The sequence below is a fragment of the Lepidochelys kempii genome, chromosome 2, assembly GCF_965140285.1.
Source record: "Lepidochelys kempii isolate rLepKem1 chromosome 2, rLepKem1.hap1, whole genome shotgun sequence".
NCBI classification, from domain to species: Eukaryota; Metazoa; Chordata; order Testudines; family Cheloniidae; genus Lepidochelys; species Lepidochelys kempii.
In genome coordinates, this window is record NC_136381.1 from 127056802 (window position 1) to 127074456 (window position 17655).

The following is a 17655-nucleotide window of genomic DNA, read 5'->3' on the forward strand; positions in this document are numbered from 1 at the left end:
ATGCTAGCTCCACTGAATTCAACAGCAAAACTTGCATTGACTTTAATAGGGCCAGGATTTCTTGCCTGATGTGAAAGCCTTCCACAGGTAGAACTTCTTTTGAAGTTAGTGGGAGCTGCATATACAGAACACTTCTAGAATCAGGCCCAACAGGTGTATTGTATGCAGGCAGATGTGAGATCAGGCCCCAGATAGATATATAAATAGTCCTATTAGGTCTGAACCTATATACACATATTCTATTGCCTGGGAATTCCAAATAAGCATCTACCAGGAAAAATAATCACTAAAAAGGTTACATGAATTTAAGCCAGCAGTTATATACCTTGTACAGTGCACAGATACAAGAAAGAGAAGAAGAAACAAGGGACAATGACAGAAATTACCAGTATATCCAAAATATACAAAGTATGTTAATTTATTAATGCGTGAAAACTGAGTGCGCAAGTTCCACATATGTAGCTGTGGTCAACGTTACAGATAAAATAAGATAACAGTGCGCATGGAAATAGCACTTGATGACCTGTTTGTGATCAATGTCTCTGATTTATTTAACATCAACCTGATTTACTTTAACCTAGGCATTCAGATAAATCCATTTTATTCTTGAAATAAAATGTATCATGACCAATATTTTTTTTAAATTATCTTTCTGCATGGCATTTCCTTATACTCCACATACAGTGGATACCAAAATATCAAAACAGCATTTGGACTTTGTGTGTGTACACAGGCACAAAGTCCAAATACCATATTGGTATTTTGAGATATTGATTTTGAGATTGGGATATATATATATATATATATGGGTTTCACCATTGAGCCAATGCTACGTTTATACTATAGCTTATATCCTGCTTGATTTGCTCATGTAAGATGTCCCATTGTACAGATCGAATCATACTTCCCTTGATGTAATTGCAGGATCAGGCACTTATGGGTGCAATCCTGACCCCATGGATGTCAATGGTAAAACTTCCATTGATTTTAGTAGGGTGAAGATTTCACTCTGTACTATGTAAACCTTAGAAATGTTAGTAGCCATTAACTACAGTCATGCAACCAATGGTTTGAAGTATAGTATAGATCAGAAACAGGTAGCATTAGCATTGTCATCACACCGTAACTATTTCATCTAGTTGTCTTACTGTAAACAAAGCCACACTGATAACGAGTAAAATGAACAGGTTTTGGCCCTTGGAAGAGGAAAATAAATAGGTACTTAATGCAGAATTCAGTACAGTGACCCTTTGTATCAGTAACTCCATTTTTTAGAATTACTAAAAATCAGTAACTTCCATTTAATATTTTATTCCTCATTTTGGCAAGAACCCAGCCAGTCAGAGTATTAGGAAAATGTAACAGCAGAAGATGTGGAGACAGAAACTGTAAGAGTAAGCGTGGTAGCATGAACATACCAGCAGAAAAATAAATAGTATTGAGGAAATTTTCTGGAACTAGATCTTGAAGAACACCTACTTATAACATGCAGTGTTTGTTTTTTTTTTTAGGTTGATGAGTGCCCATTTAAAAATGGACAGAAGGAATCTTTCTTTTAATGTGGTTTTGTCTAACCAAAATAATATCATGGCGCATCAAGTTATCAAATCCTTGTCAGATGCCAGTAGGATGCAACATAGTTGGGATTTCTTGATGATGAAAACTGTGCTGACTACACATTACAGATGTCCTTAAAAAAGGAAATGTATTTCCATATATGCTGAATTATGAGGATGAGAAGAATAAGAATAAAAGATTTAGCCATGTGGCATCCCTTTAATTTTAACAGGAAGAGAGCTGCTAAACTCCATGCAATGCTCTGAAAGTTTACCCCCTAATGTTCTTGAAAATTGTTTCTTGTATATAGGGGGACCACAGGGTGGGGGATGGGGGGAGGGAGTAAATCATTAACTGAGATAGATGACCCTCAAGAAAAAAATGGAATAAAACTGTAAGGTTCTTCATTTAGAACTTTTACATGTGCTTTTGGGAATTTCAGAAAGCTCTAATCCTTAACACCAATCTGTTCATCACTGATATAAAGCAACTGGTTCTATTCTACACATAAATCCTAATTTTATCTTACAAAAAGGACTTGAGAGTTTTAGATGTCTCTTATCTTCAATAATGAGACTTCTCTGGGTTTCTGGACAGACTGTTGAAAGAAACATCATTTTTGTTATCATTGGATTATTATAAATGTTACTGTATTATCTTCTACATTCCCTTGTGTCCTTATGAATTTGTTTAGAGATATTTTATGTGTGTGACTGAGTCTCAAATTTATAATTTTTCCAACAGTGAGACAGAAGATAACCACTGCTGACCCCAATTACAGTCAAGATTTGTACAGACTTATTCATATATGCTAAATGATTTGGTCTGTAATAACAATACATATATTTATAGAATTCTTCTTTTCTACCTCCCTGAAGCTACACACTGACCAAGATAAAGGAGATGGAAATTTAAAATACATATTAACAGGAGATGGGGCTGGCAGTCTGTTCATTATAGATGAAAATACAGGAGATATTCATGCTGCAAAGAAATTGGACCGAGAAGAAAAGTCCCTGTATGTGCTACGTGCCAAGGCTATAGACAGAAAGACTGGAAGACAAGTGGAGCCGGAATCTGAATTTATCATTAAAATCCATGATATCAATGACAATGAACCAAAATTTACAAAGGACATGTACACCGCCAGTGTTCCTGAAATGTCTGGAGTTGGTAGGTATAACTTATCCTTATATAAAATGGCTTTTGGGGATTCTAGGATAAAAGTAACTCCTGAGTAGAATGGAGAGGTTGTTATTTGGTGTATTTAAATAGTAGTACAAGCTTCTGTGACTATCTATTCAATAACTCCTGTGGCCAGGAACGTATCACTCCTGATCAGAAACCTGGTTTTGCTTATTTGTTTCACTTTCATCCACTTTTCATGCCTTTTTCCATACCACGGGCTTCTTTATGGCTGTTTTAAACTCGTCACAGCAAAATGGGAATGTATACATAATGGTCTTATCAGTTACTACCAGCTACTTTTGCATCACTTCAAAATAACACTTCTATAACATGTCCAACTAGTGTTTGTATAGGAATATTAACATTCCAATCAATTGGACATTTCTGCATCTTGACACACAACAATCTGTAAATATACAAGTAAAGAAATCATTTTGTACCAAAATGTGTTCTTATTAATACCTCAACTCATTTTGCTCATTCCCACCCCCACAAAAACATTCCACCTGTCTCTCTCTGTCAAGATATAAAACATATGGGAGGGGGGAGGGAGAAAGGAAAGCATTACTATTTCAGTCTAAGGAGATTTTTCTAAATGAAATAAATGTTTTACAGCTATTCACAATGGCAGCATTGAAAAGCAAAACATGAAGTGCTTGTAGGAATAGTAGGGTGAGGAATATGTTCTCAAAAGAAAATAATTCTCCGTTTTTTGTTTGTGTAATATAATGCTTTAGCTATTATCCACCAGCATGCCACTATAGGCATTCATCAAAAGCTCTCATAATTACCTAAGAGTCTAATTGTTTCTTGAATAGAGATGGTCTCTCCAACAGAGCTGGGTGGATATAAAGCACACGTGCAAAGTGGGGCAACTGGTTGTTGTGGATTTATCTGTGCTTAATCACTGTGATTTAATATCATGATCTGCTGTATCAGCTCTGCAAAATGGCATTGTTGAGAGTGGCAAAGTACCAATAACAATTTCTGACAGATACATGTGTTCTCAAAATAACTTCAAGAAATTCACCACTGTCCTTGGCAACAGTAGCACAAATATGAAAGCGTTAGAGAAAACTTCATTTTGTTGACATGAAAGGGGAATTCTTGCATTAGTTTCTGAGCTATAAAGAACACAAATAATGGTTCTCTTAAAGAGATATGGAAAATAGGGAATAAACAGAATTATTTCTAATTGTGAGGTGAGGTTTATTTTGATAAAAGTCTGTAAAGAAAACAGGTTTTGAGAATGTATCTATAGTTTTTCACTTTAAGTTTATTTCTAAAGAAAGAACTACACTGGAATAGTTTGGCATCAAAAACAAAGTGCCCAGTTCTGATTTCATGTACATCAGTACAGCCGCATTAGAGTCAGTAGGGAATGTTAGAGAACAGAATTGGATCCAGTTTCTTGGCAGTGGAGGCTGCTGTCTATGAAATATCCAGAGACTATGGTGATGGTGGTAATATAAATATAAATTTATATAGCTACAGTAGCTGGAGCTCAGAGAGTGGCTCTGACAGAATGAGCACAGCGGAGTTTGGCAGTAAGGGTAGTAGGTTGCTTAATTAGTTGTTTGTGGACTGAAGTAAAATCAGTTGAAAGCAGACAGTTTATTGTGCAGAATGCCTGACCACTTGGCTTGTGTCCAAATGACATACGTGTATGACGGGTGTAAGCAGACCCTGGCCCTCAGAACCTCACTACTGTACGGCATCTTGAGGCCAGAGCAGATTGATGGGATGTGCAGACAGAGGCCAGATTCTGAAGACACTGAACAGAAACACTGTAGGCAGGGCACAACTTAGAACAGTTTTCTCCCTTCCTCTTGCTCAGAAAGCAGATGGCAGATTGAGAAAGAACCAATGTGGGTTGAATGGGTAAACTTCCTTAGATGGGATATGCTTTCCAGGAGACTGGAGTACACTTGTGAGATTTAGACAGGCTGTGACAGTATGGAATTTGATAATTCAAAATACTGTCAGCAGGGTATGTGGTGATCATGCAAACCATTCCGTGACTAGCATATTAGGTGTGAAAGTTGTGGATTTCTTGAAAGAACTTGGGTTGTTTAGCTTAGCAAAAGCAAGGCTGAAAGGGATGATGATTGCTTTCCATAAATATGTCATGGGGGTTAGCACCATGGAGGGAAAGGAGCTATTTAAACTAAAGGACTAAGCTGGCATAAGAACAAATGAGTATAAACTGTCCATGAATACATTTAGCCTGGAAATTAGAAGGTTCTAACCATCAGAAGAGTGAGATTCTGGAACCGCCTAACTTGTTTTAAGATAGAGCATAATCAATTTATGAATGGGATTATATGATATGGTTGCCTGAGATGGCAGAGACTGATCTTCAGGACCCTAGAAGTCCCTCCCAGTCCTATGTTCCTATCTAATTAAATCAAGTTACATAAATTTAAGCCAATTAATATTGCACAGACAGAAAAGGCATAAAAAAAACCCAACAAAAAACAGCAACAAGGGATAATGATAGAAAGCATAGCCAAAATATAGAAGGTACATTAATACATGAATACATGAAAACTGACTGTGCAACTAGAAATGGCACAGATCCCACCTATATGGCTAGGATCTATATTGCATGTGAGCTGAACTGAGTAACCAGTGCATTATGGAAATGACATTTAAGTAGGAATGACCTCTTTGCAATTCAATGTCTAGGATTTACTGATCACCTATATTAATTCCTTTTTATCTCTCTATGCAGAAAAATCAATTTTTTTCTTGAAATAACATTTGTCATAATCACAGCAAAATATTATTTGTATTATCCACATGCATTTGAGTTAATGTATGCCTCATATGCAATATCTCTACTAGCTGTGGTACATACTGGGTATCAGTGAATTAGAGCAGTGTAGAAGAGAAGTCTTGAAAGCTAAATTTAGATTAGAAAGTAGGCTGAAGTTCAGGGCCTCTGCTATAGCTTTCTTTGAAATGTGCCTGGTTCCAAGTACACAGCCAAATTCAAAGTCACAGTGTGTTGATGAGAAGAAGATGTTTGAATTTATCAGGCACTGAACTGGGAACTTTGTGACAGAGACAATGCTAAAGTTTTGAGGGGAAAGGGTTGTGTAAACTAGGAAGTGGGGGGAAACCACCAACTATCAAGTTTCAGAGTAGCAGCCATGTTAGTCTGTATCCGCAAAAAGAACAGGAGGACTTGTGGCACCTTGGAGACTAACAAATTTATTTGAGCATAAGCTTTCATGAACTACAGCTCACTTCATCAGATGCATGCAGTGGAAAATACAGTGGGGAGATTTATATACATAGAGAACATGAAACAATGGGTGTTACCATACACACTGTAACAAGAGTGATCAGGTAAGGTGAGCTATAACAGCAGGAGAGTGGGTCGGGGGAGAAACCTTTAGTAGTGATAATCAGGGTGGGAGAACATGTGAGGAACGGTGTGTGTGTGTGTGTGTGGGGGATAAACATGGGGAAATAGTTTTACTTTGTGTAATGACACATCCACTCCCAGTCTTTATTCAAGCCTAAGTTAATTGTATCCATTTGCAAATTAATTCCAATTCAGCAGTCTCTCATTAGAGTCTGTTTTTGAAGGTTTTTTGTTGAAGAATTGCCACTTTTAGGTCTGTAATCGTGTGACTAAAGAGATTGAAGTGTTCTCCAACTGGTTTTTGAATATTATCATTCTTGACGTCTGATTTGTGTCCAATGTATTCTTTTACATAGAGACTGTCTAGTTTGACCAATGTACATGGCAGAGGGGCATTGCTGACACATGATGGCAGATATCACATTAGTAGATGTGCAGGTGAACGAGCCTCTGATAGTATTGTGGCTGATGTGATTAGGCCCTATGATGGTGTCCCCTGCATAGATATGTGGACACAGATGGCAACGGGCTTTGTTGCAAGGACTGGAATTCCACCATGATTTCATGATTTCAACAATTTCCATCCCACCATCAACCTCAGCCTGGACCAGTCCACACAAGAGATCCACTTCCTGGACACTACGGTGCTAATAAGTGATGGTCACATAAACACCACCCTATACCAGAAACCTACTGACCGCTATTCCTACTTACATGCCTCCAGCTTTCATCCAGACCACACCACACGATCCGTTGTCTACAGCCAAGCTCTACGATACAACTGCATTTGCTCCAACCCCTTAGACAGATACAAACACCTACAAGATCTCTATCAAGCGTTCTTACAACTACAATACCCACCTGCTGAAGTGAAGAAACAGATTGACAGAACCAGAAGAGTACCCAGAAGTTACCTACTACAGGACAGGCCCAACAAAGAAAATAACAGAACGCCACTAGCCATCACCTTCAGCCCCCAACTAAAACCTCTCCAACGCATCATCAAGGATCTACAACCTATCCTGAAGGACAACCCATCACTCTCACGGATCTTGAGAGACAGGCCAGTCCTTGCTTACAGACAACCCCCAACCTGAAGCAAATACTCACCAGCAACCACACACCACACAACAGAACCACTAACCCAGGAACCTATCCTTGTAACAAAGCCCATTGCCAACTGTGTCCACATATCTATTCAGGGGACCCAATCATAGGGCCTAATCACATCAGCCACACTATCAGAGGCTCATTCACCTACACATCTACCAATGTGATATATGCCATCATGTGTCAGCAATGCCCCTCTGCCATGTACTTTGGCCAAACTGGACAGTCTCTATGTAAAAGAATACATGGACACAAATCAGACGTCAAGAATTATAACATTCAAAAACCAGCCGGAGAACACTTCAATCTCTTTGGTCACTCTATTACAGACCTAAAAGTGGAAATTCTTCAACAAAAAACCTTCAAAAACAGACTCCAACGAGAGACTGCTGAATTGGAATTAATTTGTAAATGGATACAATTAACTTAGGCTTGAATAAAGACTGGGAGTGGATGGGACATTACACAAAGTAAAACTATTCCCCCCGCCCCACACACACACACACCATTCCTCACACGTTCTTGTCAACTGCTGGAAATGGCCCACTTTGATTATCACTACAAAAGGTCCCCCCCATCGCTCCCCCCGCTCTCCTGCTGGTAATAGCTCACCTTACCTGATCACTCTTGTTACAGTGTGTATGATAACACCCATTGTTTCATGTTCTCTATGTATATAAATCTCCCCACTGTATTTTCCACTGCATGCATCCGATGAAGGGAGCTGTAGCGCATGAAAGCTTATGCTCAAATCAATTTGTTAGTCTCTAAGGTGCCACAAGTACTCCTTTTCTTTTCACCAACTATCAAGGAACACTCAAGTAAGACAGAGATCAGTTAGGGGTGCCAATATTACTAAGGTAACTCTGCATCAGATAGTAAAGAGGAGAATAGAAAATATAGCTGATATGGAGGAGGAACAACATGAGATCATCGCAGAGGTACATTTTATAAATGAGTAAGTTAGTCAATAACACAAACTCAAAAAGCAATTTCTCATTGAAATCAACCTCTATACTGAAGGACTGGAGGGCAATACGTGTTGTAACTATATTTGGATGGAGTATAGGAATTACAGACCAGTGAGTCTTCCTCAAGTACAATGTAAATGCATTCAAATAAGAATTTAAACGAGTTATAAAACACCTAGTCTAACATGATGCAATAGGGACAAGCTAGCCAGTTTCGGTAAAGGCAAATCAAAACAAAATGCTTGGATACATAAGTAATGGGACAGCAAATGAAAACTGAAGCTCTGAAAAATTTATTATAATCACACTATAAATCAATGGTTGTCAAAACAATGAACATTAATTTTTGGCCCCAAGGAAGTCAAAGGGAGTTTTTCCCTTGATTTCAATAGGGCCATGATTTCATTCCTGGAATATTCTGTTCTGATCAACAAGTCTCAGTAGAGACTACTGCAGACAAAGAAGAATTCAGAGATGGGTGATGAAAATGGTCAGAGACTTGGAGATACTTCTACATGTAGAGAAACGGAAAAGATTGTATCTCCAATGGGAACAGGACTTCACACTAGGACTGTTCAGTTTATATAGTAGATACTGAATTATATGAAATAATGAATGACTTAGAGGAGACAAATTGAGTGATGCTATTTAACCGCTCATATAATACAAAAGCAAAGGGAAACAAACTGAAAGAAAGAAGCTTGAAGGACAAGAGGAATATATATTTATTTGAACATATTATAATTAAACTGTGGAATCCACTGGGAACCAGTGGCTTATAGGTGGTTGAAAGAAACTTCCCCTAAGGACATGTATTCCGTATTTGTCCATTATGGAGATTTTTGCACCTTACTCTGAACCACTGACTATTGGCTGCTGTCAGAGATAGTACACTAGACTGTAAGGAACAATTGCCTGGTCTCATATGGCAATTCCAATATTCCAAAGGACACAAAGGACTGATGATGTCCTTCTTAGGATGAAGTATTCAGCTTCTACATAGAAGGAGGTGATTATTCTTTGCACCACATTGGAACGTGGAAATATTACAAGAAAAGTATTCTGTGAAGCATCCAAAGATTTTAAAAAACCTGTAGTACCTTCCAACCTGCATAATCAAAGGTTTATTAAGTACACATTGGAAACTGAAAATAAACTCAGCAACATCATTTCAACTGAGGCTTTTCAAGACAATCTATAAAGGAAAAGGTAAAATGTATGTTATACTGGTGTATATATTTATATCTAGTCTATTATCTTCTTACCTTTCACAATCACAGATAAAAGTTATGTTTATCAAAGGAAAGGCAAGCATGAAAGTGACTTTTCTGAAGTTTTAAAAGAAAGTGTTACATCTGAAGGAAGTTGTGAAAAGACAAGTTAGTAGTAGAAGCAGTAAAGTGGTTGGAAACAAATTGGTCTTGAACTAGGTCAATATTACACACTTCTCTACCTGTCCTCTTAATGTCAGCAAGAAAGGCTTCTAGTCTTCGTCATTCACCAATCTCTAATATACAGTTGGTAAACATCCTTCAGAATATATTTTTTAATCCTCAGATTGACTTCATGTTCACAATAAGAATAGGTGTAATATAAAGTCAAACCACGTTCATTTATCTGTCAACTCCATTAGTGTCAGTCAGATTTAACAGAGGCAACTGAGGGCTGTGTGCTCTCTCTCGTTACATGCACTTGCTACAGCCACACCCACACTCAGATAAACAGGAGGAATGATTGTTTTAAAAATAGTATTATCACTTTTCACCATGTGCATAATCTCCCTCAAAAGACAGACTTTGTGTCTACACGACAGAGCTTTTAGCAACATGGCTGTGCTGCTACAGCTGTGCCACTAAAAGGCGCATGGTATAGCCGCTGTTTGTTGGCAGGAGAGAGCTCTCCTGAATGACAAAAGTTTTGTCTTTCACATGCCAGTGTAGACAAAGCCTAAGTACCATGCTCCCTAATGGCTTTCAATGAGACTACACTGAAATGTTTGCTTTAGAGTATTCCCATCACCTTTCTTCTGCGTTGTGTCATCATAGCTACTGATAACTCAGGGGACATTGGTTATTCCACCTCTGAAACTCTTACAGGAAAAGCTGTGGTGACATATGATAAACCTCATGTTTTCTATTTCTGAGTTTGCTTAAAAGTCAATAAGAATTAATTTAAAGATTTGTGTAAAATTCCATCAAGGAATATTTACATTTTTATGCTACATAGAACACTTTTTCCCCAGTCTCAGGTGCAAGAGGGCAAGGAATAAGGTTGAGCCTCATGGCCTTGTTATGCTCTACAAAACCCATTTCTATTAGATTAAGAATCTGGGAGTGTTAGCTGACAAAATATGCTCTGGTTAAGTGTGTGTGTGTGTGTGGGGGGGAGTGTGCCTAGCTTTGAGTTAGCATGAAAAGAAAAGCAACCAGAATGCAGAGAAAAAATGACTTTTTCATACAGTGATATACCACATTCTGTGGTCAGATATAGCCTTTGCACTCCAAACTCTCACACTGCATAGTATAGATATTGTAGACAGAATATTTTGTACAATACTATGACACGTTTTGTGAGAATTAGGTTTCAGTTGGTATTTGCAACTTCAAATGAGTTTCAAATCCACTATATAGTGTCAAAACCTGTAGTTTCCTCAATTGTATGTATGTAATATTGTATATGTATATTTACATTTTTATATTTACATTTTTCCTGTTTTTTTAAAAATTGAGGATTCTTTAGTATTCATTATACAAATCTTTCTTAGAGAGAAATTTTGACATTTTCACAGAAAAATATTTGAAGCAAAATGGCAGTTCTGTGCTCAATTTTTTTTAAAAAAATATCAAGGTAAGAAAGCAAAATATTTCCATTTTCAAATGTGCAAAACAAGTTAAATGTGTTTTTTTCCCAGGGATCGGAGTACTTTTTTAGTATTGATACAGCTCTTTCTACACAGTAACTTAATACTTCATGTTCATCAGTAATTTATATGGGACTCATTGCTAATATTGTGTACTAAATTTGATGAAGAATATTCTTAGTTGGGGAAATCTCCATTTTTCAGGTTATGTTTTTTCATTTTACTGGGAAAAATCCACTGAGGCCTTGTTATTCACTTCTCTAGTCCCATTTGTATTCTCAAATTATACTTATTTCTTCCTGAATTATAATTATTTTAAATAATGTATACAGTGACATATACAATGTGAATAGCACTTTACTGACAAAATGACATCTCTGCCATAAGGAGTTTATAGCCTCGGGCTTTGATCCTGTAGGTTCTGTGCAGACAGACTCTTTTGCATTGAATTCAGTGGGATTTTGTGCAGGCATAAAGATCCTCCTGCATGGATTTGATTGTAAGGCCAAGGATTTATTCTTTGTACAGATTGTATGTCCACTTATGCCTACCTTTTTTTCCTACTGAAACGCCAAAAGGGCTTTTGAGCTACAATAATTAGATGCATTAAATGATATAAAAATGGAGGATTTGGGGACATTAGGAGATAGATCATGGCAAACATGGGAAAACCCACGAGAAGGTAGATTTACAAAAAATTCCAAATTATCACACTCCAAGGAACTACTGACACAGGGAAGGACCTGAGGTCATAGCTCTCAAATTATATAACACATACATTCACATACATATCACATAACTGTCTGGACATATATGGATAGCTTGGGAAGGCAGAGAAGCACTGGTCGAGCGCTGACTATGCATTTTTCACATACAGGAACGTTTGCAGGTTTGGGGGGTAAAGACTTAGCACTTTTCTTCACTAATGTGGTAAATTGACCTAAGTTACGCTACTCCAGCTACGTGAATAATGTAGCTGGAGTTGATGTAGCTTAGGTTGACTTACCCCGGAGTCTTCACTGCGCTCCATTGACAGGATACGCTCTCTGGTTAACTTCTTTACTCTTCTAAGAGAGTTGGAGTACTGGGGTTGACCAGCGAGCGCTCTACTGTTGATTTAGTGGGTCTTCACTCGACCTGCTAAATCGATGCCTGCTGCATCTATTGCAGAAGCGTTGATCTCCCCATGGTGAAGACAAGTCCTTATACAATACATGCTTCTTCACCCCTTTCTTGCACTTATCCCTTTGCCTTGTATTTACATGACCAAAAGGAAACTGGAGCATTTAGCTTAAAGTGATTAATTTATATTGATTTTGTTTGATTTTTATGTACATCTTAGATATTTATTTAATATATTTGCTATTTTCTTTGATTAATCTTTTCCACCATTGTGCAAGAGACACTCCCTCTCCTGCCAGTGACCCTCCATTTTAGTAAAGATCTCGGTGTAAGATTTGGATTGAGACCAAGTGGCAGAAGAAGTTACAGTATGTTCAAATCTGACCTTTACTTCCAACTAGACAGACAGACAGATAGGAGCTTTAGAAAGTGAAAAAATGGCAATTGCTTTATTTTCTGTCTGAAAACTGATTTTCCTTGAGGGTGAAATTGACCAAAAATGACCCAAGTATTTCTTTTTCCTATCTGGTACCAAAAAGTATTGGTAATAATTTTACCAGTTTCTTTGGGGGTATGATTATTTTTGCCTAGCTCTACTTCTAAAAAGTCTCTCTCTCTCTCTCTCTCTCTAAAATAATATATTTCATTTCTGCAGCATGTTTCCTCTTGTAAAGCTTTACTAATTTTATATAAACATGAATCTTTTCACCCAGCATTGGATTGTAATAATCTCCAATATAGAACGACAGCAACCATATGGAAAACTAGTACAGCAGAGGAGAGGGGATGGAACTTAGCTAGTAATATTGGAGTAAACCCTCATCTCCCAAAAAATAATATGGGAACTTTAATGTGCACACAAGTAGAGGACCTTAGTTTTTATAATGTCTTATTTGAAAGAAGACAGTGCACAGTCCATTCTATATCCCTCAGAAAGATAAAGTGCTAAATCGACACTCCTGAGATTCAAATCACTAGTGCTAACTAATCCAAGTAATTCAGACCTGAAACTCAGAATCTCTAAGCCATCCTTCTGTAGGAGGGGACGCTAACAGCTTATCAGGTGAGGGGGCACAGGAGTTGAAGTATGGTAACTAATAACCAGGTGTCATTCCCATAAAGTAGGGTAGATTTCAAAGAAGTGCCCAGGGAGTTAGGTGCTCATTGGCACTTCCCAGCTGATATTCGTGAGAGGCACTTAGTTATATCACTTTGCCCCATGATGAAAACTTTCCCCTAATAACTTATTCCATGGAACCAGAAGGATGAGAGAAAAACATAACTTTGTAACCCTTCCTTTCCAGTGTGTTTAAATGGCATTTGCGATCTGTTCCAAAGGTCAGGGCACTAGTTTAGAATTTGGGAGACTGGAGTTCAAGTTCCAGCTTCACTACGGAGGGCCCTGTGTAAACTTGGGCAAGTTACTTACCCTCTCTGTGCCTCAACTTCCTATTAGTAAAACAGGAATGATAGAACTTACCTAACTCACAGCAGGGTAGTGAGGATTAATGCATTACACACTGTGAGGTCCTCACGTACAAAGATAGATTCAATCCTAGCAAGTGTACAAATTTCCAACCATGACTGATAGCAAATGTGTGGTTTCCCTCTTTATCTCCCTCATATAATATATTGTAATACCATTTGTGTGAATATCTTATTGGGTCATTTTATTTCCCATTATTTCTGCCTAGAAAAGAGAAAGTGTTTCTGCAGCTGACTGGCTCAGATCTTTATATTCATGTTGAAAGTGCTTTTATCATACTTATGCTCAGAAATTGTTTGATGTATCAATTTTCCTCAGTTTTACTTGAGTACTTGTTCAAATATAAAACTCTAACCTCTGGACAAAAATATGATTGGCTTGAAGTCAACACATCAGCATTTTTTGCTCACATCTAATGCTGACACTGCACGGGGATACTAGAGAATACATTCTGCACTGTTAGCAATGCCGTCCTTTGGATAAGATGTTAAATCAAGGTTCCTTCTCTCCCTTTCTGATTGATGCACAGGTAAAAATCCCATAGGTACTCTGAAAACAGATTCATTGTTCTGGCCAGTATTTTCTCTCGCACTATAGACATGTTTTAAGGCCAAGACTGTGACCTGTTGTTAGCATCACAAACACATTTTCCTTACATAATATCTGAACTACAACTAGCTAACCCATTGCTTCACAAGGTATTTCAAATAATGGCTCCAATTAAGCTTGTTCATGGGAAGATATATGCCAGAGGGGTGAGTGTAAGGAGCAACTTACCTACCCCCAATGCAATGTAACCATGCAGGGAACAGCCTTTACTGGGCTGCAGATGCTGGAGATTGCAATGGTTGGGATTAGTTACCGCTGCCTGCAGTGCTAATCACTTATGTCTGAGAGAGACATATGTGAGTCATATCCCATCCAACAACAAAACAGGACCATTCAAGAAATACCTTTGCAACAGGATAGAAAAACACCATGCTGTCTAGGGGCACTTGGAAATATTATACCGATAACAAGTGTCAGAGCAGCAGCCGTGTTAGTCTGTATCCGCAAAAAGAAAAGGACGACTAGTGGCACTTTAGAGACTAATAATAATAAATTTGTTAGTCTCTAAGGTGCCACAAGTACTCCTTTTCTTTTTACACCGATAACAAAATGTCTCCCTCTGTGCTGTATTGGACTACAGAGTCCTCCCCTTTCCCAGCGCTCCACACCACAAAAATTCATAATTTAGTCTTTGCGGACAGAAAAACACTTTATGAAACTAAATTCTAACCTGCCTCAGAGTTTACTTTGGAAACATTCCTTTCTGCATTTTGGCTCAGCAGCAGTTGTTAGTAGGTTTCTGGCACAAACTGGAATTGACTAGTCCAATTTTAAATATATCTGAATACAAAAACTATTTCCAAAAAAAGATAAAAACACATCTATATTATGTATACACACACACACACACGTGTATATATTAATTATATTATATTTCACATTTTATTCTCCATCCTTCAAAGCCTGGGGCAAATCCTGCAGTCCTTACTTAAGCAAAACTTTCACTGGAGTCAAATGGAAACTAACCCTTTTGAAAAATAATGCCACTAATTTTGGGTGCATGAGTATGAATTTCAGTGGCTAACGTTAGGTATCCAAGTTTGAAAATGTCAGGCCTATTATCTAACAGCATGTTAAAATGAAGCATATCAAATGTGTCCATTTTGTAAGCAGAATACAAAGGCAATCTCCTTCCACCAGACGTCCCCTACAATTAGATTATTTCCAAAGTGTGCAAATAAGATCTGTTTTTTAGTGCGGCGCAAAACAATATGCTGCAACTTATTTTAATACAATGTAAATTAACATAATGAAGCATCACACAGAACACAGCATAGACAAAGATGCTTTGAACACAATTTTCAGTGTTCAGTGACGATAAAGGACACATCAAATAGACTAATCACAGCATAGGAACAAAGAGCCAAGATTCTGACATCTTCACTTAAGTTGCGTAGAACCTTTTTTTCAATATATTTTTTTCAGTCCCATTGATTGCGACTCGGAGATTAAGGTGCTCTGTGGTTTCAGTGATGGTGTCAGAATCTGGCATCAGCTTTGCTGCAGCACAACCATGCTGACCTAAGCATCAGAAAGGAACCTCTCTCCCCTTAGTTCATCTTGGTCTTTTTCCTAATGCAGACATTAAAATGGCTTTGAAAGTAAGGGGAAAAATATAAAAGTCTGTACATTACTAGGTTTGCTGTTGCTAGATTAGCATGTTTTCATTTTAAAAACAATTTTAGTTTAGCACACAGTTTAATTTTTTTTAATATAATCGTTTTCCACAATGAAGCGCGCAGAGACAAAACTAATAATAGGAGTAAATGTACTAAATAAATTGTAGGAACACAGCAACATTATTATTGCACGAGCATGCGTCTGTGGTCTGTTAGTGATGGTGATTCAGCATGCATTCCATATGACAGTGAAATTTCCCCCTTGTCTATAGTTTGATGCACTGTCTTCACAGAATCAGAGACAGAAAGGTAAAAAAGGGCTGATGTGGGTCATCTGGTCTGACCCCCCAGCTTATTCAAAGGAGTACTTTCTATATTATTCCCAATAATGTTTTATCTATCCCGTTCCTGAGTATCTGCCGTAAGAGTGCTTCCACCATTTCTTTTGGCAGTTCATTCAAGGGGTCTGTAGCTTTCACACTTCACAGGGCAGACACAGGGGTGCTGGGCTTCTGAAACTGCCCATAAAATCTGTAGGAAATTCAAGCACTCAGTACTAAATCCAAGCAAAACTTTCTGCCCAAAACATTCCCGCCCCAAAAAAGCAGATTTGAGTCATCTGAAACATTTAGCAAAATCGAGTCACTTTTGCTGAATTTTACAATCAAAAAATGTCCTAGTAAAAAAAAAATAAAAATCTAAATGTTTTGTTTTGACACTTTCAAAATGAAACATTTAATTTTCTGACTCAAAGTGACTTTTCATTCCAAAATATACTGCAAATCTATCTTAAAAATAAAAATTGAACATTTTGGTTTGGGTCAAACACAACATTTCCCCCCCCCAATTTTGGGGTCAACACAAAAGGACTTTTTTTTTTTGAAAGGCCCACAAGCCGAAAAATGCAATCTCTACTCAAAACGTCTCAGGATTTCGCCCAAGAACCACTTGTTTGCACATCTTAATATCCTCATCTCTTACAGCTCTGAATAAATTATATTCCTTCATTTATATTGTTTACACTCTATAATCATGTTCCCCTTGAGCTCTCTTTTTGAGACTATGCGTCAAATTCATCCCAAATCCGCTGATATTTATGTAGTCACATCAGGAATGAATCTGATCCTATATAATTAGTGTCTGCAATCTCCTCCTTGTATCTGCTTTGTTGGCATAAATTTTATTTTCTTTAGTTTTTCTATACTGTTATAATATGGGACTGAAATTGCTCACATTATATAATAGCACTACAAGACCAAAATTCCAACTGAGGCTGCATCAAGACTATCTAGAACAGCATTATTACTAGAGCTGATGAAAAATTTTTCAATAGAAATTTTTTTCTGTCAGAAAATGCTGATTCATTGAAATCAAAACATTCTGTGGGAACATGTTGATTTTGATGAAACTTCATTTAAAACAAATTGTTCTGATAAGGTCTAAATGTTCTATTCTGTTTCTGCTTAGAGCTTATAAAAACTTATTGGAACAAAATATTTGAATTTTCATATTGAAAAAACTTTTTGTTTCAAAATTTATTTTAGATGATATTATATTATATAACTGAAAATTAAAAAGTCAAAAACCTAACAAAACATTTTGATTTCCTCAAAACTTAGTATTTAAATTAACCCAAAACAAACGCACACAAAATCAAAAATTTCATTTTGCAAAAAATTAAAAATTCTTTGATTTGTTCCAATTCAGAATTAACACAAATTTCAAAATTGTGGAATTTCCATCAAAATGGAAATTCCTGT

At 37.2% G+C, this 17655-nt stretch overlaps 1 protein-coding gene across 1 annotated transcript in view; it reads left to right on the top strand.

Annotated features, from left to right (window-relative positions):
- Positions 1 to 17655, top strand: part of CDH9 (cadherin 9) — a 139519-nt gene that overhangs the window by 76960 nt on the left and 44904 nt on the right. Inside the window, exon 3 of the mRNA XM_073329465.2 lies at positions 2436 to 2730. Within this exon, the coding sequence (XP_073185566.1) occupies positions 2436 to 2730 (295 nt within the window). The remainder of the gene's footprint in view (positions 1 to 2435; positions 2731 to 17655) is intronic.